We start from the raw sequence: 21,226 nt of genomic DNA, 5'->3' as shown, positions 1-21,226 counted from the left end.
AACTCAACAAGAATTGTATCTTCTATTTGTTTAATATTTTTAAATTTCACGTTTTGACTATCTGTTAGCCATTGGGAACATTACTGAGAATATAATTTTATAATACATACATTTTATTCTCTATTAATTTTCAAGTTTTTTGAATTGAATAGAATCGAAAAAAAGTTTAATTTCATATTGAAAAAAATGTGAATTAGTTTATATTATATTGTAATATAAAGAAACGGTTACATACTGAGTATATTTGCAATTAACGCGGATCTCTCAGCTGTATAATGCGAGCGTCCGTGGTTTTACTTTATATAAATGTTTTTTTTTTTAATTTTTTGTGTGGGTACAAAGGTATAAATTTTCTATGAAGAAACACAAACAATATATATCTAAATATAAATTTTTATATTACATTTTATTGAATCAAAATCAATCACAATTAGGATCAGGTAATTACTTTATTGCTATCAGTGATTTGTCATTAACTTTCATAATTAATGACTGCCATACTTCAGCACCCCTTTAGCGACCATCACTTGAATCTCTAAGTGTCATAAATTTTCTATTTGTCAATGTCAATTCGACCGAGTAGCAGTGCTTTTCGTTGAAACATTTTTATTGTTTTTTCTTCGGTCTTATCAGTGCCATAATATGAGAAGAAATACAGACTGCACATTATTGTTGTTCATAAACATGCAACATTTTTCTTTTGCCCTGCAATTTCCATTTCGGGCTTGAGTTATGAAAAATGAAAGAAAAGCTGATAAAATAAATAAAAATAAATGGCAGCAGCATCTACACTTTCATGCTTCAGATAAGTATTTTGCATCATTTTTGTTGTTGTTTTTGTTTTAGTTTTTCTCAGATAAACTTATTGTTCCTAAGTTTATGTTACTTTGTATTGCTTACTGAGAGCATTTATTTTTTTTTTGATATTTTATATATGCAACTTTAACTTTGTTAGTGTAGTTTATTCTTACCATGCATAGATGAAGGTGATGAAGAAATATCCCTGCGACTTCGTTTAGATGTCTGCGTCGTTCCACTATAGTTTATTTCACGTTTTCGTTCATTTTTTACGATTTCTCTAACGTTAACGACGTCGTTTTCATATGAACTTTCTGTTGTTGGTCTGCAAAGAAGGGAAGGAAGTTATATATAAATGAAATGAAATGAAAAATAAATATAAAGTGACTTTAAATGACAAAAGTGTACACAAAGTGGCATTATAAAAAAAAAAATACATATGAAATAAAAAGCATACACAATGATTTAATAGACTTTATGGAAAACTGGATTAATATTAAAACAAAGTATTATATTTATTCGTAAAAAAGTTTGAAAAATATAGTAATTTGTAATATAGCTGAAAATATGTTTTACTAAAGTGAAAAGTAAAAAGTTGATAATTGTTAAGAATAAGTTAAAACCATATACCAAAATTTTTTAAATAAAATTTATACTATAATAAAAAGCAAAGTTTATACTATAATAAAAAGTTTCCGTCACAACTGTAAAGTTAAGTTATCTATCTAGATTATCTATCTGATCACTGGTGTACAGACAGCTACGTAGAAAACCTGCACATTTTGTTTAATACTCACAGAAAATAATTAAACATTTTCTCTTTGATTGTTCAGCTTTGGCTTCCAGAAAAAACCGACTTTTAGAGAAGCGCTTTTTTTGACAGTTTTGCAGAGTATTCTTCGGTTAGGACAAAATCTGGCAGAATACATAAATTGAAAGTGATAAATTTAACAATCCTTTCGTCAGAGACTTCAGGACAGAATTGTAATAATACTTCGCGCTAAGAAGTCAAATAATCTTCGAACGTCGGCAATATTGATATAGGGGAATATATAATAATTAGGATAAGTTTTTTGATTTTTGTCATTCTTATTCTTGAGATTATTAGCAAGACATGTGGTGATACAAGGGAGAAAACCGATAAGGATATCTGCTAACTTCCCTTTGCAATCAACCAAATCATTATTTATGCTTACAAAAGAAAAGACCTATCATATTCTTATTATCATAACAATATATACTAACAATTATTATTGTTAGCAAATAATAAACACAAAGGTAACAGATAAATTTATATGCTATTTAAACATTTTAATTGTGTGTAGTATCGGATTCACCACAGCCACCTATACTAACACTTTTAAATGTTATCAATAACTACCATTACTTGATAGTTTAATAAATATCTTCAAAGAACGTCATTTGTTTACCAGCATACCTAATATTTGTTTAATGTTCAAAATTATTTGAGAAAAGTTGCTATTGAAAATTCTCTGTTCAACGTGATTGTGTATATAGAGTAATACTGAGTAATTTTCTTAATTGAAATCAGATGAAATGAAACTCTTTCATTGTTTGCACTAACTATTGAAATATTTACAAAATAATAGTTTGTAACTTTTAATTATATTTACACGCGATTGTAATCGTACTCATTATGTACTTACTGCTTTATTATGACAATTACAATTAAAATTAAATTTTCATTGTTTTCAAATAACAACTAAATTAAGAGTTGAGCTTCAGTTGTAATATGAGTATTTAATCTTTGACTAATGTGTTCAACAATGTTTGCGAAGTGTAAAAGTTTTCTTAAAAATAAACTTTACTTATTGTATATAACAACATTTTCTATACATTACTTTTCCTTTCGTCACTCTGGAAATAAATTGTTTTCATACTATCATAATAGCATTAAATGCATTTTATAGAAGACTCAAGTATAAAAATAATTCTAAACGTCACGCACATCAACAAAGTTATGCTCTTTCATGGACCGATAAAAGCATCTATATTCGTATAAATTCATGTCCATTTATCATTTTACTTATTTGCAGTTAAATGCACACAATAAGTTTCTCAACAGCTAACGCAATTAATTATTTTTTCCTGAACCCTGGATGGCACAATGAAAAATGTTAGCAATACTCCGAAGCGTCAACTTGGCTCCTATGTGGGAAAAACTAGACTGTGATTTGCAACATGTGGTCTCAGTTAGCTAAAGAAATCGAATAAGTGTGTGAAATTGCACACAATGGGAGCAGATGACAGGAAATCAAATCAAAAAGTTTTAACAGAAAACTTTAATGAACTTACAAGAAGATACAATTTGTCCATCAAACAAAAAGCTGATATTTTATTTACGCAACATGTTTAGTAGAAAATTAAACGGAAACTATCAAAGAAATATTTGCAAAGCGAATTGAACGCTTATTGGTGCTGAATTAAGCAGTATTAAATGTTTTAAAATCATTTTATGTTTCTATAAAAAAAAAAAATATTTATAAGAATTTATTTTTAAGAAAAAATTGGAAGAAAATAAGAAAATGTGGAAAAATACGTTCGACATTTATTTAACATCAAACACAAATATTTTTTATTAAATAGTAAGCACTACTCAATTTAATTATAATTTCTATTTTTGAGAAATAAATATTTAAAATATTGAGAAATCTAAATGTAAGTTTATATATACAGTATATTTTTTTAATGCAATTTTAAAATTGCTTTTTTAATTTTTTTCATTTGCATATAAAGATTTGTTGCATTATAAATGTACTTTTTCATAGTTTGTTATATAAATTTATATAAAATTTTGTATAAAATTTATATAAATATTTGAAATAATTAAAACAATTTTCTTGTAAATGTTTCGACATGGAAATATTTGTTTTTTATTTCTGCCAACTTATGGATTACGAAAAAAAAACTGTACCTCTAAGTAATGTTGAAGTTGACTATCAAAAACAGAAAACTGATTTTTACTAAACTCTTCACATTTATTATTCTTCAGTTGTACTGGACATTGACTTTTGTGTTATGTTTCAAATACAACTAAAAAGAAAAAAAAATAAACTTTAATGCAATTTCTTGACACAAAAAAAAACCTGAATTTTTCAGGTTGAAACAAAGCAATGCGTATATGAAAATATAAATGTGTAACTCATACGTCACGATGTACGCCTGATAGAAATTTTGAATTTATTATAATTATTTTGAATACATAATGAATACATAAATTTATTGAATAGTTTTTCATATAAATTTGAAATATTTTATAATTTCATTATTTTTTTCAATAAATAAAAGTAACTTCTTGTTATTTTAATTGAAACAGATAAAATTATTAAGAAATAGGATTTAATGTAATAAACTCAAATTTTTAACACAGATATTATTTAAAAATTTTTATAAACTATTTGAATAGAATCAAATATTTTTATTAATTACTTACTTATTTGCTAACAACACTAAAAATTCGAATAATAATAAATAAATTTGACAATTTCTTTTGAAACGTTTTTAAACCCCGATTAATGCACTTGCAATGATTTATTAATTAGGGTCTCATTAAAAACTTTTATACGTTAACTATATCAAATTATATGCCTGTTAATAATTCCAGATTGAAATGAAGTTTCTAAGACCTTCATTTTCGAATTTCGCCAAAATATATGAGCGTTACAAGTTCAAGGTTAAAAAGCACAATCGATACTAAATTGTGGGGTTGAGCTGGCATTGGCTTCAAACAAATCAGAATGTGAAATAGACATTTTGATAGACAAACATAAAGTGTGCGTGGCAGACATATCAATAGACAGAAAAACTTTTTTCAAAAATCTGAAAATAAACGAAAAAGGGAATTTTACTCTTTTAACATTACTGAGAATACTTGCAACTTATTCTTTTTATATCTTTATTTAAACATTTAATTTGAGCTTTTTGCTGAAGGACAAAATTTTGTAAAGTTACTCACAAACTCTAAATTTATTTTATTTAAGAATTGTTTTTAATGAAAAAATTGATATTGTTTTCTGCCCCAAAATTTTATACGACTTTCTCAAGGAAAATTAAATTGAATGGTATAGGATTACTCATCATAAAATAGTTGTTCTTCTTACTACTTCAAATAATTGAATTTCTTGTAGCTATTATATATTTATAAACAATAAATTCTGTAAATATTTTTATTGAAAAATATGCTGTACGAACAAATCACAATATTCAAGTTCAATAAAATCAAAATTCTCAATTATAAATGTAAATTTCAAATTGAAAAAATAAGATTGAAATTTATAAAATCAAACAATATATACAGTATATGTTAGTTTCAATTACACTAACATTTCAAACTTCTTTATAGTATATAAATATTTTTAAACTAATATACATTTCTATACAGACAAATTCTTTTGTTGTCTACAACATTTCTAAGAGCCTGCCTATATTTTCTACATATTTTCTATTTATGTATATTTACATTTATTATTCCGGAAGAAGACAAAATGGATTGAATGTACTTAATAAAATTAAAAAGCAATGAATTTACATATGAACGAATGACATGTCACAAACTTTCAATTTGTTAGTGCAAGTAGCAGGTTGTCGTATAAATTGATGAAAAAATCCATTGACAAAATTAAATTTATCGATTATTTGGACATTTTTATTTAAAGTAAATATAAGTGCTGAATTTCTTTTTAGCTAAATTACATTTAATATTTTATTGAAACAGCTTTAATAAAATCAGCAATATAGACTTCATCCAGTGGTGTGAATAAAATACCTCTTGAGATTGATAATAATAATAAAATTAAGTGTATATTTACAATGGCAATCCAATTAAATAAATTTCAATGCAATTACTTTTGTTTATAATACAAGAAAAGCAGTTAATAACTATTAACTCTAAATATTATTAAATATATTTCTACGAAAAATTTACTATAAAACTCTGTGCATGTATTCGCATCAAAAACGATAAACTACTATTCTAATCCTTAAAAAACTACATTTCATTATTATAAAAAAGGCTTACATATTAATAATTAAACTAAAATGTTTTGAAACATTTTTCTATGTAGACTTTTATTTGAAACCCTGTCCTACCCAAAAGGATTATATCGAAAACTGTTGCCTCTGTCAACCTTTGAATTCCATTCATTGTTTCTCAGACTGAAAAGTCACTCACGAAAGTTGAAATAATGAGGCTACATATTTATATATATAAAAAAATATATTGAAGAAAATATATTTTCCAAACAATGCCCACACTTTATTAGTGATGAATAATAAATCAAAAAAATAATAAAAATATGTTTTAAGGAAAAAATAAGATTCCAACAGTAGAATAGCAAAACTACATAAGCAAAATTATACATAAAATTCCTCGTCAACTAAAATAAGTGAAATTATTTAAACTTACCTTTCATAGCGTTTACTCCTTATCGATTCTACAGTGGCATATTGATCTGCATTTGGCATTTGAACTCGATTGCTATGTTGCAGCATTTCAGATAACATGGAACGCAGCATATAATCTGATGCAAGAAGTTCTTGACGAAATTGCTCACGGAACGTAATGCTTGAATCTATTGAATGTGGCTGTGTTGGCGTTGGTATTGTAGACGCAGCGGAGTTAACATGTGAATAGAACAACACGGAGAGGGTGGCCAAGGCAAGCGTCAGCGTACCCAGACATATATAAACTGAGAAAAGTGAAACTGGTGGCGGGTTATGTGATGTTTGTGAACTATGAGTGCGTTCATCATAATTGAAAATATTTTTATTTACACAATCGCAATCACAATGACATGGCACTCGACTGGAGGAGAGCATATGCTGCTGCTCCTGCTTCTCTTGTTGTTGTTTCTGTTGTTGTTGTTGTTGTTGTTTGCGGACATTCTGTAAAATATGTTGGCATATTTCACATTTTGTTGTTGGTGTAATTTCTTGATTCAAGTGAGTCATATTTAGAGTATTGTCTGGTTTAGCTGTACTTGTGCTGGAATCTGCAACTGTATCCATCATCAGTTCAGATACTTTATTTTCAGCCTTCTCTTTATCTTTTTTACGTTGTTTTGACATGAGTTTACTCTGATTTATTGCCAGAAACATTTTAGCTGATTTGTAAGTTGGATTATGGTATGGTAGAAGACCACTTACTAATTATTTTTGCTTTAGTTCAAATTTCAATTCAATGAGTTGGTTTCTATTCCTTTATATCAGTCTTTCCTCAGTACTTTATTTCTTTCTCTGTAATAAGAGAAAAATATTTGTAGATAATATTTAAGTTAAAAATTTTATTGAGATATATGTGATGCCAAAACTAAATTATGTTTCCTTCGTATATATTTTTATTATAATAATATTGACGAAATTTAGTATTAATTATCACATTTATGAAAAATGGCATTAATCATTTATTATGATTGAAAAATCACTTAAAAAAATATTTATGTATTAAAATTTACAGGTTCTGTGCTATATGCATAATTTATTACATTTTTAATTTAATTATGCTTTGTGGGTTCTATATTCAAATCACATATTAATATCTACTCCAATGCAGTTGCATATAAATCGGTATAAATTTAAATTTAAATTTAAATATTAAATACATATGTGGACTTAAGTAATTTTAAATGGCGCCATTTAAGCTCGCGGTATTTATTATTATTATACTGCAGCCAGAAGAGTCCTATTGTACCATTTTCACTATTGATTACACAAAGCCCTTTAAACCTTTGCTAACGAAGTCGAGAACTAAGTCTAGAGAAGACCTCGTACACTGTTAATCCGGTCGAAGTCGTGAACTAAGTCTAAAGCAGAGTTCTTAATCTGTTCTGGTGACAGAAATTGAATATGAAACAAGTTTCTTCTGTACGTTATTAAAGCTGGACAGTCATAAAGAATTTTTGCATAGTAATTTCCCCATCTTCGAGACATAATTTGCATTCCGAATTAGTAGATAATCGTAGTTAATGAAGGTGATATTTCAGGCCATAATGACCTGTAATGAAACCCGTTATTAACGTTAAATTACATTTGGAAAATTTAAGAATGTTTTTGTAAAGCATAGCAGTGCCCCAGTGTAACCCACAAAAGGGTTGGTGGCCAGAAAAAGTATTTTTTGATGCAGTTCTGGCTAGCTCATAAGCTTGTTCTTAGTAAAGGCTTACTTTATTCTGAGCTGCAAGTAACTGTAGGAGCACATAACACTCAAGGACCTGTTTCCACTTAAAATTCCAAGAAGACAAAGCTTTAAGAGCAGCTTGACTGTTAGAGTAAATAACAATTTTCGAGGCAATTCTTTGCGGTATTTACTTAATCTAATATTAATTATTTTATATCACCAACCACTGCTGTTGTGATCTACAAAGCTGAAAATTGTTTCTTATTGTTTTTAGTGAAATTTATATTGATTTATAGTTTCTCATTTAAATCAAATTTTTAAACTTTTTTATAAAGAGGTTATTTCGAACAGTAGTGAACTACAACAAAAAAATTTTTATTTATTCTTTTATATTATTTTTATTATTTTATATTATTTTTTTATTTACTAATTTTTATTTTAAATTTTTCATTTGAATAAATCAATCTTTTTTCCATGAACTTGGAAAAAGTTATATAATTGATATAATTGCCTGTTGAAGATTTATTAATCTTTTATTTTATATAATAGTACTTAATAAATACTTAATCTGGTTTTAGAATATGTAAAGCCGATAGCAGAAATATTTCAGGGAGTGACTTTTTAAAATGCTATAGTTATACGAAAAATTGTTTCTGTATTCAATTTTCAGTTTAACATGTTTAAATGCTCATTATAACATTAATTTAAAATATATACGATTAAAAACTTGAACAACACTAGCAAAAAACGCCAAATCTGTACCAATTATGTTAAGCAAATATACATAAAGAAAACAAGATTTAATGGATTCATCCCCTGTTCAAGCATGGAGTGAATTTTATTTTAAATAATATATGACCAATTGCATAAAATAATTTTGTTTGTGAAATATGTAAATATTTATAATATTTTTAACTTTTAAAAATGTACACAATATATTATTTATTCTTTAATGAGCAAATTAAAAGCAAATTAAAAGTAAATATTTTATTTAACTTTTTATATATGAAATTAACGACCGCCCATAATTAAATAAAGTGATTAAACGAGCATAATAACATAAACATATTTAAATTAAAAATTTAAATTTTATTACTTATTTAAATCTATAAAAGCAGTTTACTCGTAAATCACTCGTTAAGGGCAGCAAATGTACACTCGCTATAATTTCACAGTAGCCTACCAACGCACGGAATTGCACAGGTAAAATAATAATGAAAAAAATTATAATAAATAAAGATAATAGCGTAAAACATTCATTTTGTATTTTTGTAACGAAAATTTTACACTGGCATGCAGCGGAAGCGCTCCACTGCTACTCGCTTACACAAATGCATGCATGAATGTTCTTACACGTACACATATGCATGCATGCACAGCTGAACAAAAGAAATAATCGCATACATATATATACATAATGACACCGCGACTAGCGTAGCTGTGTGTCATGTTGCCAACACAGCAGCAGTTGCCAAAGCAGCGCAATGTAAATAACACACCAGAATGCAAAAAAAGATGCCATACATATGTTGCAGCAACATTCATTTTTGTTGCCAAAACAAACGAAGCAATTAATTATAAAGCACAGGACGATGTTGTTTATTGCAGTCAAAAAAGTAGCGTAAAGCCCGGAGGATAAAAAGTTCAAGTGATAGAAGAGTTACACCAGCATGTTGGCATTTTAATGGAATTTTTTTTAAAACGTTTTTGGTTAAGATACAGAAACATCACAAAAAAAATATTTAATTGCTTATTAAGCTAAAAACAACTTTGCTAAAGATAAGAGCATAAATATTTTTAATTAATTTTAAATTTGAAGGAATGTTTCTTCACGAAAATGAAAATAATTGTGTCTCTAATTGTAATGTTAAAGTGATATTTAGTTTTAAAAGTGTGAATTCCTCATAATGTCCATGTTACATTTAGCCTTAGCTTGCTGGAGACTTCAGTAGTATTCACAGAGGAGTCTAATAATAGGTAATAACACAGCAAACTTGCTGTGAAAAAATTAAATAAAAACGCATTCTTCATATACTTCATTATCAATAAAAATAATTTTTTTGATCAATGAATGTAAATATTATTGGTATATATATTGCTTTATTTATTATTTTATTAAAAAATCGTTTAATATTTTAGTATTTTATTTTTGAATTTTGAATTAGGAAAAAGCGTTTTAATCAAATATGAATAAAAGTAATTAAAATTTAATTGCTTTAATATCCGCAGGCATTTGTAATGAAAAAATGGTTTCACTGACAATATAAATAATAATTCATCTTATTTATTTTAAAATAGCTACGTAAATATTTTCAATTAACTTACTTTGTTTCATTAAATTAAAGGTCTACTTTTTGTAATAAATAAATTTGGCCGTAAAAAATTACTTCACTTCAGTTAACACCAGAAAAGCAATTTTTCAATTACAACACTATGAAAAGGATGTACTCATAAATATATATTATATGTAGCCATCTATGTATATAGAAGTATTCAAAACGTTAAGGACATTTTTTTAAAATAAGTTTTATGCATAGCTAGTATATAGTTTATATGCATGTCACCTTTATAGTACTCTATCTCTTCACCAATGTGTATTTTATGAAAAGGATGTATGCTTTGATTATAATTTTCTTCCTAGTTATACATACTAGTATATAGAACTTGCCATATTGTTTTTATACAAAAAAATAAATGCAGCTTTAACCTTTAGTGTGAGTAATTTACCTGGCATATGATTTGCTTAGTCATCATGCAGTGCAAACAAGTTCAGTATGCAATTTTAAACAAACCGACTTCAAATAAGATAAAAGAAAAACCTTTAGAGAGTTAAATATAAAATCTTAAAATCATGTATGCAAAATTATTTCTACCTCCCACTTCATTTGGAAAAATGTCACAATTTTTAATTCAAAGAGCCACAAAAATTTATTTGTGGCATGTTAGATAAGTGTGCCATATTGCAACATGGCACAAAAGTTGAAGTTACTTGAAATAGAAACAGCAGATGCCAGCATTTTTAAATATCTTAAATATTGACAAAAAACTTTTGCTCCCATACGTATATATATCTATTTTTATATATATTTTTTTATCATAGAACACATGCAGTCAATTTTATATTTCTGTACGTATAAAAGAATTTGATTTTTATATTCATACTAGTATTTTAGTAAAAATTATTTTATTTTATTTATATATTTTTGTATGAGGTAAAGATTGTAATAAATAAAATATTTTCTCTTCAAATTTGATAAACTTTTAACTTGGATTTCAATATCTAATATGGAAAATATTTTATATCCGTTTTAAATTAGTTCCTTTTGCATTTAATCAGTTCAATATATATTTATATATACTCGTATAATTTAACCTATTTCAACCTATGCAATGGAATTTGTTTTCAAAATATAATACAATAAAGTATAACATTTACGAAGTATTGATTTCCTCTAGACCAAAACAGCATGGCTGATTTTGGAAGCTGCTTATAAACCCTTATTGAACAAAAGCCGGTCCATCTTTCGAATGTACGTCAAAGTTTAAACTCTTGAGTACATTCTAATATCAGACAAGAATAGCACTTATGGGCTTAGTAATCTCCTTTATGCCCACATCCAGTCATAGAAGCTGTAATCAATTCTCATATCTGCCTCAAAGCAAAGTCGGGATTCAATTTTTTTTTAACTTAAGCCACGATTGCCAGTCACAGAGTTGCCAGCAACTTTTGTTCTGTTCTACTTAGGTGGGATTCACTACTGTAGTTGTCCGGCAACACAGCTCTTTAAGCTGGTGGCGACCTGAAGTGTCGCGTGTATATCAGTTGCAATTTCTTTCGGTTATGAACCACTTCTCTATCAGAGACCTTGTTTTGGACTAACTTAACTTAAAATAAGGTTCTGATACACAGAATCAAGTAATTCATCCAGGATTTGTAAGTTTATATGCGAACTCGTTATTATTGATTCCTGTGTGATGTGGCGAAACATCACCCTATTTTTACTAGCCAGTTGCTGCAGCACATCATTCCGTCAAAATTTTTGAAATTAACTTCTAGAATTCAAGACCTTGATTGCTGTTTGACTATCTCTGTCTTAAGTTAATACGCCTTCAACCACTTACAATTTGGCTTTTATTCGAAAGGTGGGGTCTGCTGCTGTCATCATCGTTAGTATAGGAGTTAAGTTATACAAGAAATTCATACATCAATTATAGTCACAGTGTTTTGCTCTGTGGGAGCCAGTACCCTGTTTGTTCTCTCTTCTATACTATTCTGCCTGTGAAGATATCCAGATGAGAGTGGTGTTAGACAGATCGACTCGAGCACAGTAATATAGGTAGGATGCAGTATTTTGTACTAAATTGTTTTTCAAGAAATGGAATTGATCTGTGAATTTGAGAGAAGAGTTATTCCCGATTATGTTCATCACTAGCACTAAACTGTTGAGTAATATCATCCAAATTGCTTTATCTATAACACTTTCAAATAATTCAAATTAACAATTGCTTCTATTCTATTGCTAACTGATAGTAAAACCAACTCTATGAAATAACTTTAGTAATTTGAAAAAAAAAAATTATTATTAATATATCTTAAAATAAATTTACAATTAATTCAATGAACAATTTGCAACCAAGCTATAATTTCATTTTTTTATAATTCAATGAATTCAAAATCGTGCAAACTCAGTAAAGGAGCCCTTAACACCTGGTATCGTCTGATTGTATTGACGGTTTTTATAAAGTATTTATGGCTTAAAATCGATTTATTCTGGTTCCAAAGTTAGAATTTCAAGGCATGAAACAGGAATAAGCAGATAAGACATAATTCCATTCCTTATTTTGGAAAATTTTATTTTATTTTTTTTACAAACCACAAAAAAAAAATGACAACAATCACGCACCACATTTTTCATGCTGATTTTTATTGTGTTTTGTTGTTGTGCCGCTCTACCATTTTTATTGTAAGGATATATTCCTGCGAAGATAATAGCACAAAACATTTGATTGATTATTAACGATTTTTACTTGCATTTTGCGTAAAACCGCAATAATTTGCATAAAAATTTAATTTATAAAAAAAGGAAAGAGATTTTAATATCCATCCTCGAAGACATTGTATTGCTTATCTACTAAGACACGCTGTTCAAGCCTAAGCATAAATTATTGATAATTTTATGCGATTTATTTTAATGGATTTTTGTTCATCTATTTTTCAGGCAGAAAATTTTAAATTCATTTTTTATGTAAAGTAAATTAAAATCTTTTCTTGAAAGAAATTGAGATGGAATAAATTTAATTGTTGAAATTATGTTATTGCCCTTTTTAATTTAATTTTTTTTGTTTTTTGCATCAAAAATATATGATACATTATATAATGCCTCTACAAACAGAATAGTATTAAAATTTAATAATTAAATATAGAATATAATTAATTAATTCAATTATTATACAGCTGGCTTATGATTTCGTTCTAAATAAAACACAGCAAGTAAATTTGTTAATAAAACTTTCATAGCAAATAAACAAAACTCCAAAAGATGAACATACATACAGGGTTTGAGTCAGTTGGTTAAGGTGCGCTGACTCTGAGCTTCAAGTTTGGCAGGGTACGAGTTCGATTTCTGGTACTTGTAGTTTCACAAAAAAAAATTATTTACAAATAATTAAATTTAAGAAGTAATTCCAAGACCACTGTTGATAAATATTTAGCAATACTCTAAACAGGTGTATGGCCAGACAAAGATTTAATTAATTAATAAAAAAAAGATATATTAAGAATTTAGTTCCTTTTTTCAAAACGGATGTTGAAATTCAATTTAGTCAAAAATATTAGTAATAAATTAACTTTATAGTACTGTAAATGTTATAGTTATTTATTTTCAACTTCAACATAAATATCATTTTTCAATCATTTTTCCTTAAAAATATTTCAAAAGCAAAAATGTAAAACTCTTTTATCTCATAATTTTTTTTTTGATGTATGAGGTTTACTAATCACTACACGTTTTAGCTAAAATGAATATCTAAAACCTAGCAGTAAATAACAGTTTACCTCATTTTATTTGTATCTGTTCTGACCATAAGGATGATGACTTGACTTTGATTTAATCAAATCAATGACAAGCAAATTTCAAAAACATTACAAATCAAAGTCGTTGTACGCAAGTCATTTCAAGTCAAACCCAATATCAAAACACAGAATTGACCATTGATTAAGAAAACAGTTTTTTACCTTTCTAGCATACAGTGATATATTGTAAAAATACAGTGGTTCAATGTAGCAAGTAACTGAAACATCTCTTTCCCAACTGTCAATTCAGCATCATTCAAGCTTGAGATGAGAAATCAAAAATAGTTGACCACAGCAAAGAAACTGCATATTCCGAAAGCTATAAAAACTATATGAATTGCTTTGTAAATTCATAGAGTTTAAATATAAATGAACTACCTTCTTTCAGATAAGTAATCCGAAGTCATGGAATAGAATCATTTTTTGCTCATTTCTTAATGATCAAGAAAATATAATATTTATTAGCATTTCAATTAGGAGAAACTGCTTGCTAAATGGAAACACTTTAATAAGACATTTTGACTTAAACAATTGATCCATTTTTTAACATATTTTTTTATATTATTTTTTTTATTTTTTTTTTTAAACATTTTAAATACTTAATAAATCATAATACTGTGACCTCAAAACATAAATTCATTATTAATGCTTTGATAAACATTTTGTCCTTTAGGAATTTAAAAATGCTTTATTATACTGTTTATCAACACCTTAAGAGTAACATATACCTACGGATAGTACTGTTCAATGCTGTAATTAATAATAAAATACCTTAAACACATAATTTTCACTTCCTTTACGTCATTGATGCCTGACTTAAACCTCTAATCCTGCACAGCATCTAACATTAAAAATGCACAAGTACATTTATGTATAAATTAATAAACCTACAATCAGGAGCCTAATATGTACGTAATTCTATTTGAAGGTTTTCAGGTTAAGCTGTACAAATTTCGAAAGGTTTATTAAATTTCTCGGAAAAAATCTGTGATTAACAGAGATTAAAGGAATTTATAAAATATTTCGACTTTAAAAGGTTAAATTGAAAACTGACTAAGAAATATTTATTTTCTATATATTTCTTTAGAATTCAATGGAATATTTAAAATGAAAGAAATTTCTTATTTTTACCTAGCAAAGCTTTTCTTTAAAAAAAAAATAGGAGCAGATACAAATAAATTCAATCAATTTACTCTCAAATAGTAAAGGTTGAATATGTACTATACACTAAATTTTTGTCATACAATCCTTATAAAACATTTCGATTCAGATATTTTTTAAAAATGTTCTTCCACCAACGGCATAAAATCAATTATTCACGATACATATTCGTATAACGACAGGCAAGAGGAATTTCTCGCAGGATATTTGGTAAAAATGTTTACTTCACTTAACACAACTGAAATCTATGTTAGAACCGTTTGAATTCATTTGAGCCAAAATAAATGAAAGTAAAATTAATGACTTGAAATATAATATTTATGAAATTTCGATACCAAATCGCAGGAATGTGAGACGAAGTTTCCAGAAATAACTGAAGAAAATTCATTTTGGCATTTAATAAATTTAATGAAACGAGAGAAAATATTTTCTGTTCAAGATAATTAAAAAGGACAAGCATTACCTCAGTACTTTTAACAATCTATATGCGAGTATATACAACTATGGATATATACATATATATCTGTGTATTTTATAAATATTTATATACAACAAAAAAAGAAAAATAAAACTTAAGGAAAACAAAAGAAAAGTAAAAATAAATATTAATAAATTGCAATAATCGATACTAAGTAACAAGTAATTAATTAAAAAAATATTATAATTTCCCAAAAGTAATTACCAAGTCTGTGAAATATGCGTAGAAGTACTGATTTCACCTACACAATTTCGACATATTAATTATTTATTGACTTGTAGCTGAAGAGACTTTTATCAGCTCAAGTGGAAGACATTAACAGCACATATTTTAACAATAATCACTGCAAATAAAAATTCATTAATAATGTTACTTGTCAGTTTGTCTAATACAGCGACAAAAACAATTTTATACTGAAAGTAAGTTTCGATAAAAAAATAAACTTTTTAACTGACAACTTAATTAAATTTAAATGTTGTAGACAATGCATTATATTTAAAATATCTCGTATAAAATATTAGTCCATATCCCACTCTATACTTTTTTGTTTAATTTGAATAGCGTCATTTTAATAAATCAAAAATATTTATAAATACCACAGCGCTATAAAATTTCTATAGGTCTTAACTGTTAAACTAGACTTTTTAATAATAATATTTTATAAATTGATAGATATATAGATAGATAGATGTATACTTCTTTATTATTCAATTTTTTAACATTAGTTTTATGCCTAAAGTCTACATATATTGGTTAGAGTTGCTTAAAAATATATTCAAGAACAAAGATTACATTTAATCATATTAATAATATATTAAATGTAGGGTGAAATTTAGTTTAGTATGTACATACAAAATATTTATATTAATCGTTTAAATACCATTTTTTAATATTTTTCATGTGACATTTGCCACGTTTTGAACAACTGTTGCTTCGGTCTTTGTATATTTTTGAATAGCTGAGACCATTTTTCAAAGATAAGTTAATTTATGTGATACAAGTGTGCATTTAGCGCTTAATTTTTTATTTATTTCAAAATACAATGTTGACACAGATAAATTAAGTAAATTTTATATATAACATAGTATGCTCATTAAATCAGAATAAAAAGCAGGGATCAAAGGACTAATTTTAAAGTGTGTACTGTATACATATTACATATTATTCTCTTAGCAATCATTTTTACATTCGTTATGGATACAATTAGTAGTGAGTCTACACTCAAGTACAATACTTGTACTTGTGTATTCATGGAAATTATAATTAATTGATAAGTTAACATAGAGAGGAACTGCATTAATTCCTGCTCATAATAAAAATAACTAACAAATGATCATATTTATTTTTGTGTCTTTCATAATTTCATAATTGTCTAATAAAAAGGTTTTCGAAAAGTAGTAAACCAGAACAACAAAAATTCATTTTATATTAACTGAATTTTTGGCTGATCATACAGCTGTGTCGATTTTTACCAAATACCCATCATCCGTGGTTATTCGTAAAAAATTTCTTTTTTTTTGAGACTGCAAGTATCGGAAGTCGAACTCGTGCCCTGCCAAATTTGAAGCTCAGAGTCAGCGTACCTTAACCAACTGACCCAAAGCCGTGTTTGACTCTTATGTCCGCACATTTATGTGGAGTTTTGTTGTAAAAATTTTATTAACAAATTTACTTGCTGTGTTTATATTAGAACGAAATCATAAACCAGCTGTAAAATAATTGAATTAATTAATTATGTTCTATTTTTAATTGTTAAATTTCGATACTATTCTGTTTGTAGAGGCATATTTTTTCATGATTTATATATTCATTTCTATGTATAAAACCTAATCGTAATACTGAGAAAGTCATGCTAATGTTACTCCACGATTCGCACAGTCGAAACTAATATTTTGTGAATATAAATTGTAATTTAACGTAAATTTTTCAAGCGGAAATGACTATTACATTTTCATTATATAGAAATGATTAAAAAATCCTAAAAAGTTCAAGATTGCTTCAAAACTGTTTGTGATCAGTTTTCTTTAGAATACGCCGTGGGTAAATTAGATATATAGTATATTCAAACAAAAATAATGTAAATGATATTAGCAGGCAGGGATCAGAAAATATTGCAGCAACAATGGCATTGTATTAAGCTCATTCAGAAATAAGTTTCTTACGTGAATATATTACTCAACAACAACAAATTATACTAAGAAAAAATAAACATATTTTTTAAGCTTTTTCGCTATTAATAGTAAATAATTAAAATTCAACATCTTCATAGCACTTAAACAATGAGATGTATATAAACATATCCTGCCGGTAAGTTGTACTCGTAAGCATGTGAGATGATGTTAAATATAATTACACAATTGTTTTTGGTTTCTTTGTATTTAATAACATGTAAGAAAATAATTAAGGATGTGTCATAGTTACTATATTTACACACAATTATTAGGTTTAAATTAATGCCTTTATTTTTAGAAAAATATGTTGCCTATGTAACCTTACTCATGTAGACCTGATATGAGCTCTAATTAAAGGAAATAAAGGACTATGTGGTGTTAAATATGCGGGTAATTATATATTCAGAAGATCCTCATATTATTTTGAATACTTGTCAAAGTGGGTTTTGTACATAGCATAAGTCTACTTTTAATTTTTATAGAAGGACTAAGTCTATTTTGTATTTTCTTTTTACATACTTTTACATGTAAGATAATGCACAATGTTGTTAGTATTTGAATCGCTGAAAGCTGTTAAGAAAATTATTCGAATCGATTTAATTTGATTTGTTGTACACTTGAAATAATTTTTATGTTCTCCTGTAACCCAGTTGATGGCTGTCAATATTTTACAACTTTATTTTATGACACATCACATTAAACACATTAACGCAGCAAAAAACAAGACTGAAATATTGTAAAAGGGCGCATAATAAATCAGAAGTTGACGTTTTGTTGTGCGTTGGAGTAGAAAAATTCAACATAAATTTTTATTATAGAAAAAAATATCAAAATATGAAATATTATATATTTTATAAAGAAATATATTAATTTACCCTTTCCATCCACATGCAATGAACCAAAAAAAAAATATTTTTCACACTTTTACAAACACGCAAACACTTTTTCTAGATTTTCCGACAATTTTTTTATATTTTACTTTATTTTTGAATTAATTTATTTATATTATATTTTATTCAAAATTTCTAATAACATTTTTACTTTAAAGCACTCATTCGGAAAATAGTTTACACAAAATATTGTATATGAACTCTTTTGTATTATTTTATTTATATTTTTTTAAAATATTTTTATTAAGTAATTTTTAGTATAAACATGGAATATGGACTATTCTATGTGGGTGTCCATTACAGTTTCACTCTTTCTGTGCGTCAATGCACTCTGCACAATACAACAATTAAACACTTGAGCACTTCACACTTTCGGCTGTGCAACAACAACTTCCGTTGCACTTATAGAAACTACATGTGGCACGTTGGCTTTGTGTACGTGAGCTACTTGTGCATGTGCATCAGCGGCAAAACCTTCAATGAAATAATTTTCAGCGGAGCTTTCATTACTCCTGCAGTTAATTAAAAATAGCATTAGTGATACTTCAATCATATGCGACACACTATTGCAGACTGCATCGGCAAAGCGCTCCAAACTAATCCAACGCGGCACACTCATGTACAAGCACATTCTGAGCGTCTGAAAGCCGAATTTTGGAATGCAGTGAACAAAAAATAAATAAACACTTTATAAATGCATTTGTTAATATTTACAAAATTAATTTGAAAGTAAGCAATGCAGTGCGGGGGTTAGCGGAAAGCAGTTAATTTCTTCCACTCCATATAACGCAAATGCATACAAAATAATTAACATTAATTTAAGTGCCAAACTTATAATTTTAATTATAAAATTCAGTTCAGGTGAACTCGTAGTTAAATATTTTAAGCAAATTAATGAACATTTTGATTTATTGCGTTTGTAAATAAATTGTTGTTAACTCTTATATATAAATAACCAGACCAAATTAGCAGCACGTCAGCTCAACAATAATTAATTTTTGATTTATTAATTTAATATAAAATTCACACATTTTGTTCTAAAATAATTGAATCACCACCAAAATTATTGTTAATTTTTGCTAAATTATTATTATTAACTTTTTTTTTGTTTAAATAATGCGTACACCATAGACTAGCAGTGATATTTCTTCCGTACAGCGTTCACACGTCTCAACATGTTGACGAATATACACCGACTGATGGAAATTATTGCTCCTTGCTCTGCTTTATTCTCCCATTTTGTCAACGCCAAGCAAAACAAAAACACGAATGGAAAAGACACATGCAATGATAATAAAAACATTTACCGGCAAAAGTTACAAAGCCAAAATTTTTCTCTCTTCCAACGAAATGAACGAAGTATGGCAGAGTGTGGTAAAGGCAAAGACAAAAACAAAAACAAAAACAAATTAACAAATTTAAGAGCTTCAAAAATACTTAAATTGCTTTCTGAATAAAAATAAAACACACACACACACATACATGCACAACTTCCGTTTAGGAAATTAAACTTCCGTTTTAAGTGCATTGAAGCAATATTTTTATTTTTGATAAAAGAAAACTTAAGAAATGGAAATGGAATAATTAAAATTATAAACACAATGTAAAAAAAAAAATAAAAAATGCAACTCATATTTATTTTTAAATTATTTTTGTGAATGATTTGATTTTTTATCCGTGGCATATTCATATGCATTAATATCAAGTCGATCATGCAGATAATGCTCCTTTTTTATGGTAGCACAGTAATTAATTAGTTTATTTCCTTGTATGCACATATTAAATGCATTATATATATTATTTAGAAAAATTCTTAAAAAATATTTTGTGGATTGTTTCAAACAAAAATCTACTAATGAGCCGTAAAATTTTGATTTAGTTTATAAAAAGAACATGTCAAGGACTGGGTAATACTCAACTATATTTATCAATACATTCTTTTTTGCATGATTTTACATGGCAACCGGATATAGACGACCCAGAGAACAATTTTTCATTCAAAAGGTTCAAAAGTTATGATTTTGATATTCTGATCAACCAAAAACAAACGTAGATAAAAAATTGAAAGATTTATTTAAAAAAAATTCACCTCAAGCTCAGAAAAATAACTTGCAGAATAGTTAAATATAACTCAAACAGTTATAAGCAAACATTCACATAACAGAAAAATGATTCAAAACGATAAAGTTAACATTAAAAACGTAAAACGTCGACTTACTATGATAACCCTAAAAGCATGATTTAGGGTTCATCCAGCATATTTCATAATAAAAAGTTATTCAGATGATTTTATAAAAGCCCAGCTCAATTAAATGTTACTTAACTCAGATGGCGAATACCAATGCTACAATTATGAAATCTATTATTAAACTCTAGACCTTAGAGGTAAAAATCGATCGAATTAATGAAATTTAAAGAAAATTCTCAAAATACACAAGATTGATTAACTATATCCATCTTCAAAATATCAGTAAAAAATTTTTATTAATTATGTAAATATTTTTAATTCTATTTTTTAAA

The 21,226-nt window shown here is 26.9% G+C and overlaps 1 protein-coding gene across 1 annotated transcript in view; it reads right to left on the bottom strand.

Moving 5' to 3' along the window:
• Window positions 1–6,930, bottom strand: part of LOC119681683 — a 47,255-nt gene extending 40,325 nt beyond the window's left edge. The window contains exons 1-2 of the mRNA XM_038094941.1: window positions 6,224–6,930; window positions 972–1,123 (exon numbers count right to left, since the gene is read on the bottom strand). Of these exons, the coding sequence (XP_037950869.1) occupies window positions 972–1,123; window positions 6,224–6,915 (844 nt within the window). The 5' untranslated portion in view covers window positions 6,916–6,930. The remainder of the gene's footprint in view (window positions 1–971; window positions 1,124–6,223) is intronic.
• Between the last annotated feature and the right edge of the window lie 14,296 nt (window positions 6,931–21,226).

The sequence above is a fragment of the Teleopsis dalmanni genome, chromosome 2 (genome assembly GCF_002237135.1).
Source record: "Teleopsis dalmanni isolate 2A chromosome 2, ASM223713v2, whole genome shotgun sequence".
Lineage (NCBI taxonomy): Eukaryota > Metazoa > Arthropoda > Insecta > Diptera > Diopsidae > Teleopsis > Teleopsis dalmanni.
This window is presented reverse-complemented; position numbering and strand designations above follow the sequence as displayed.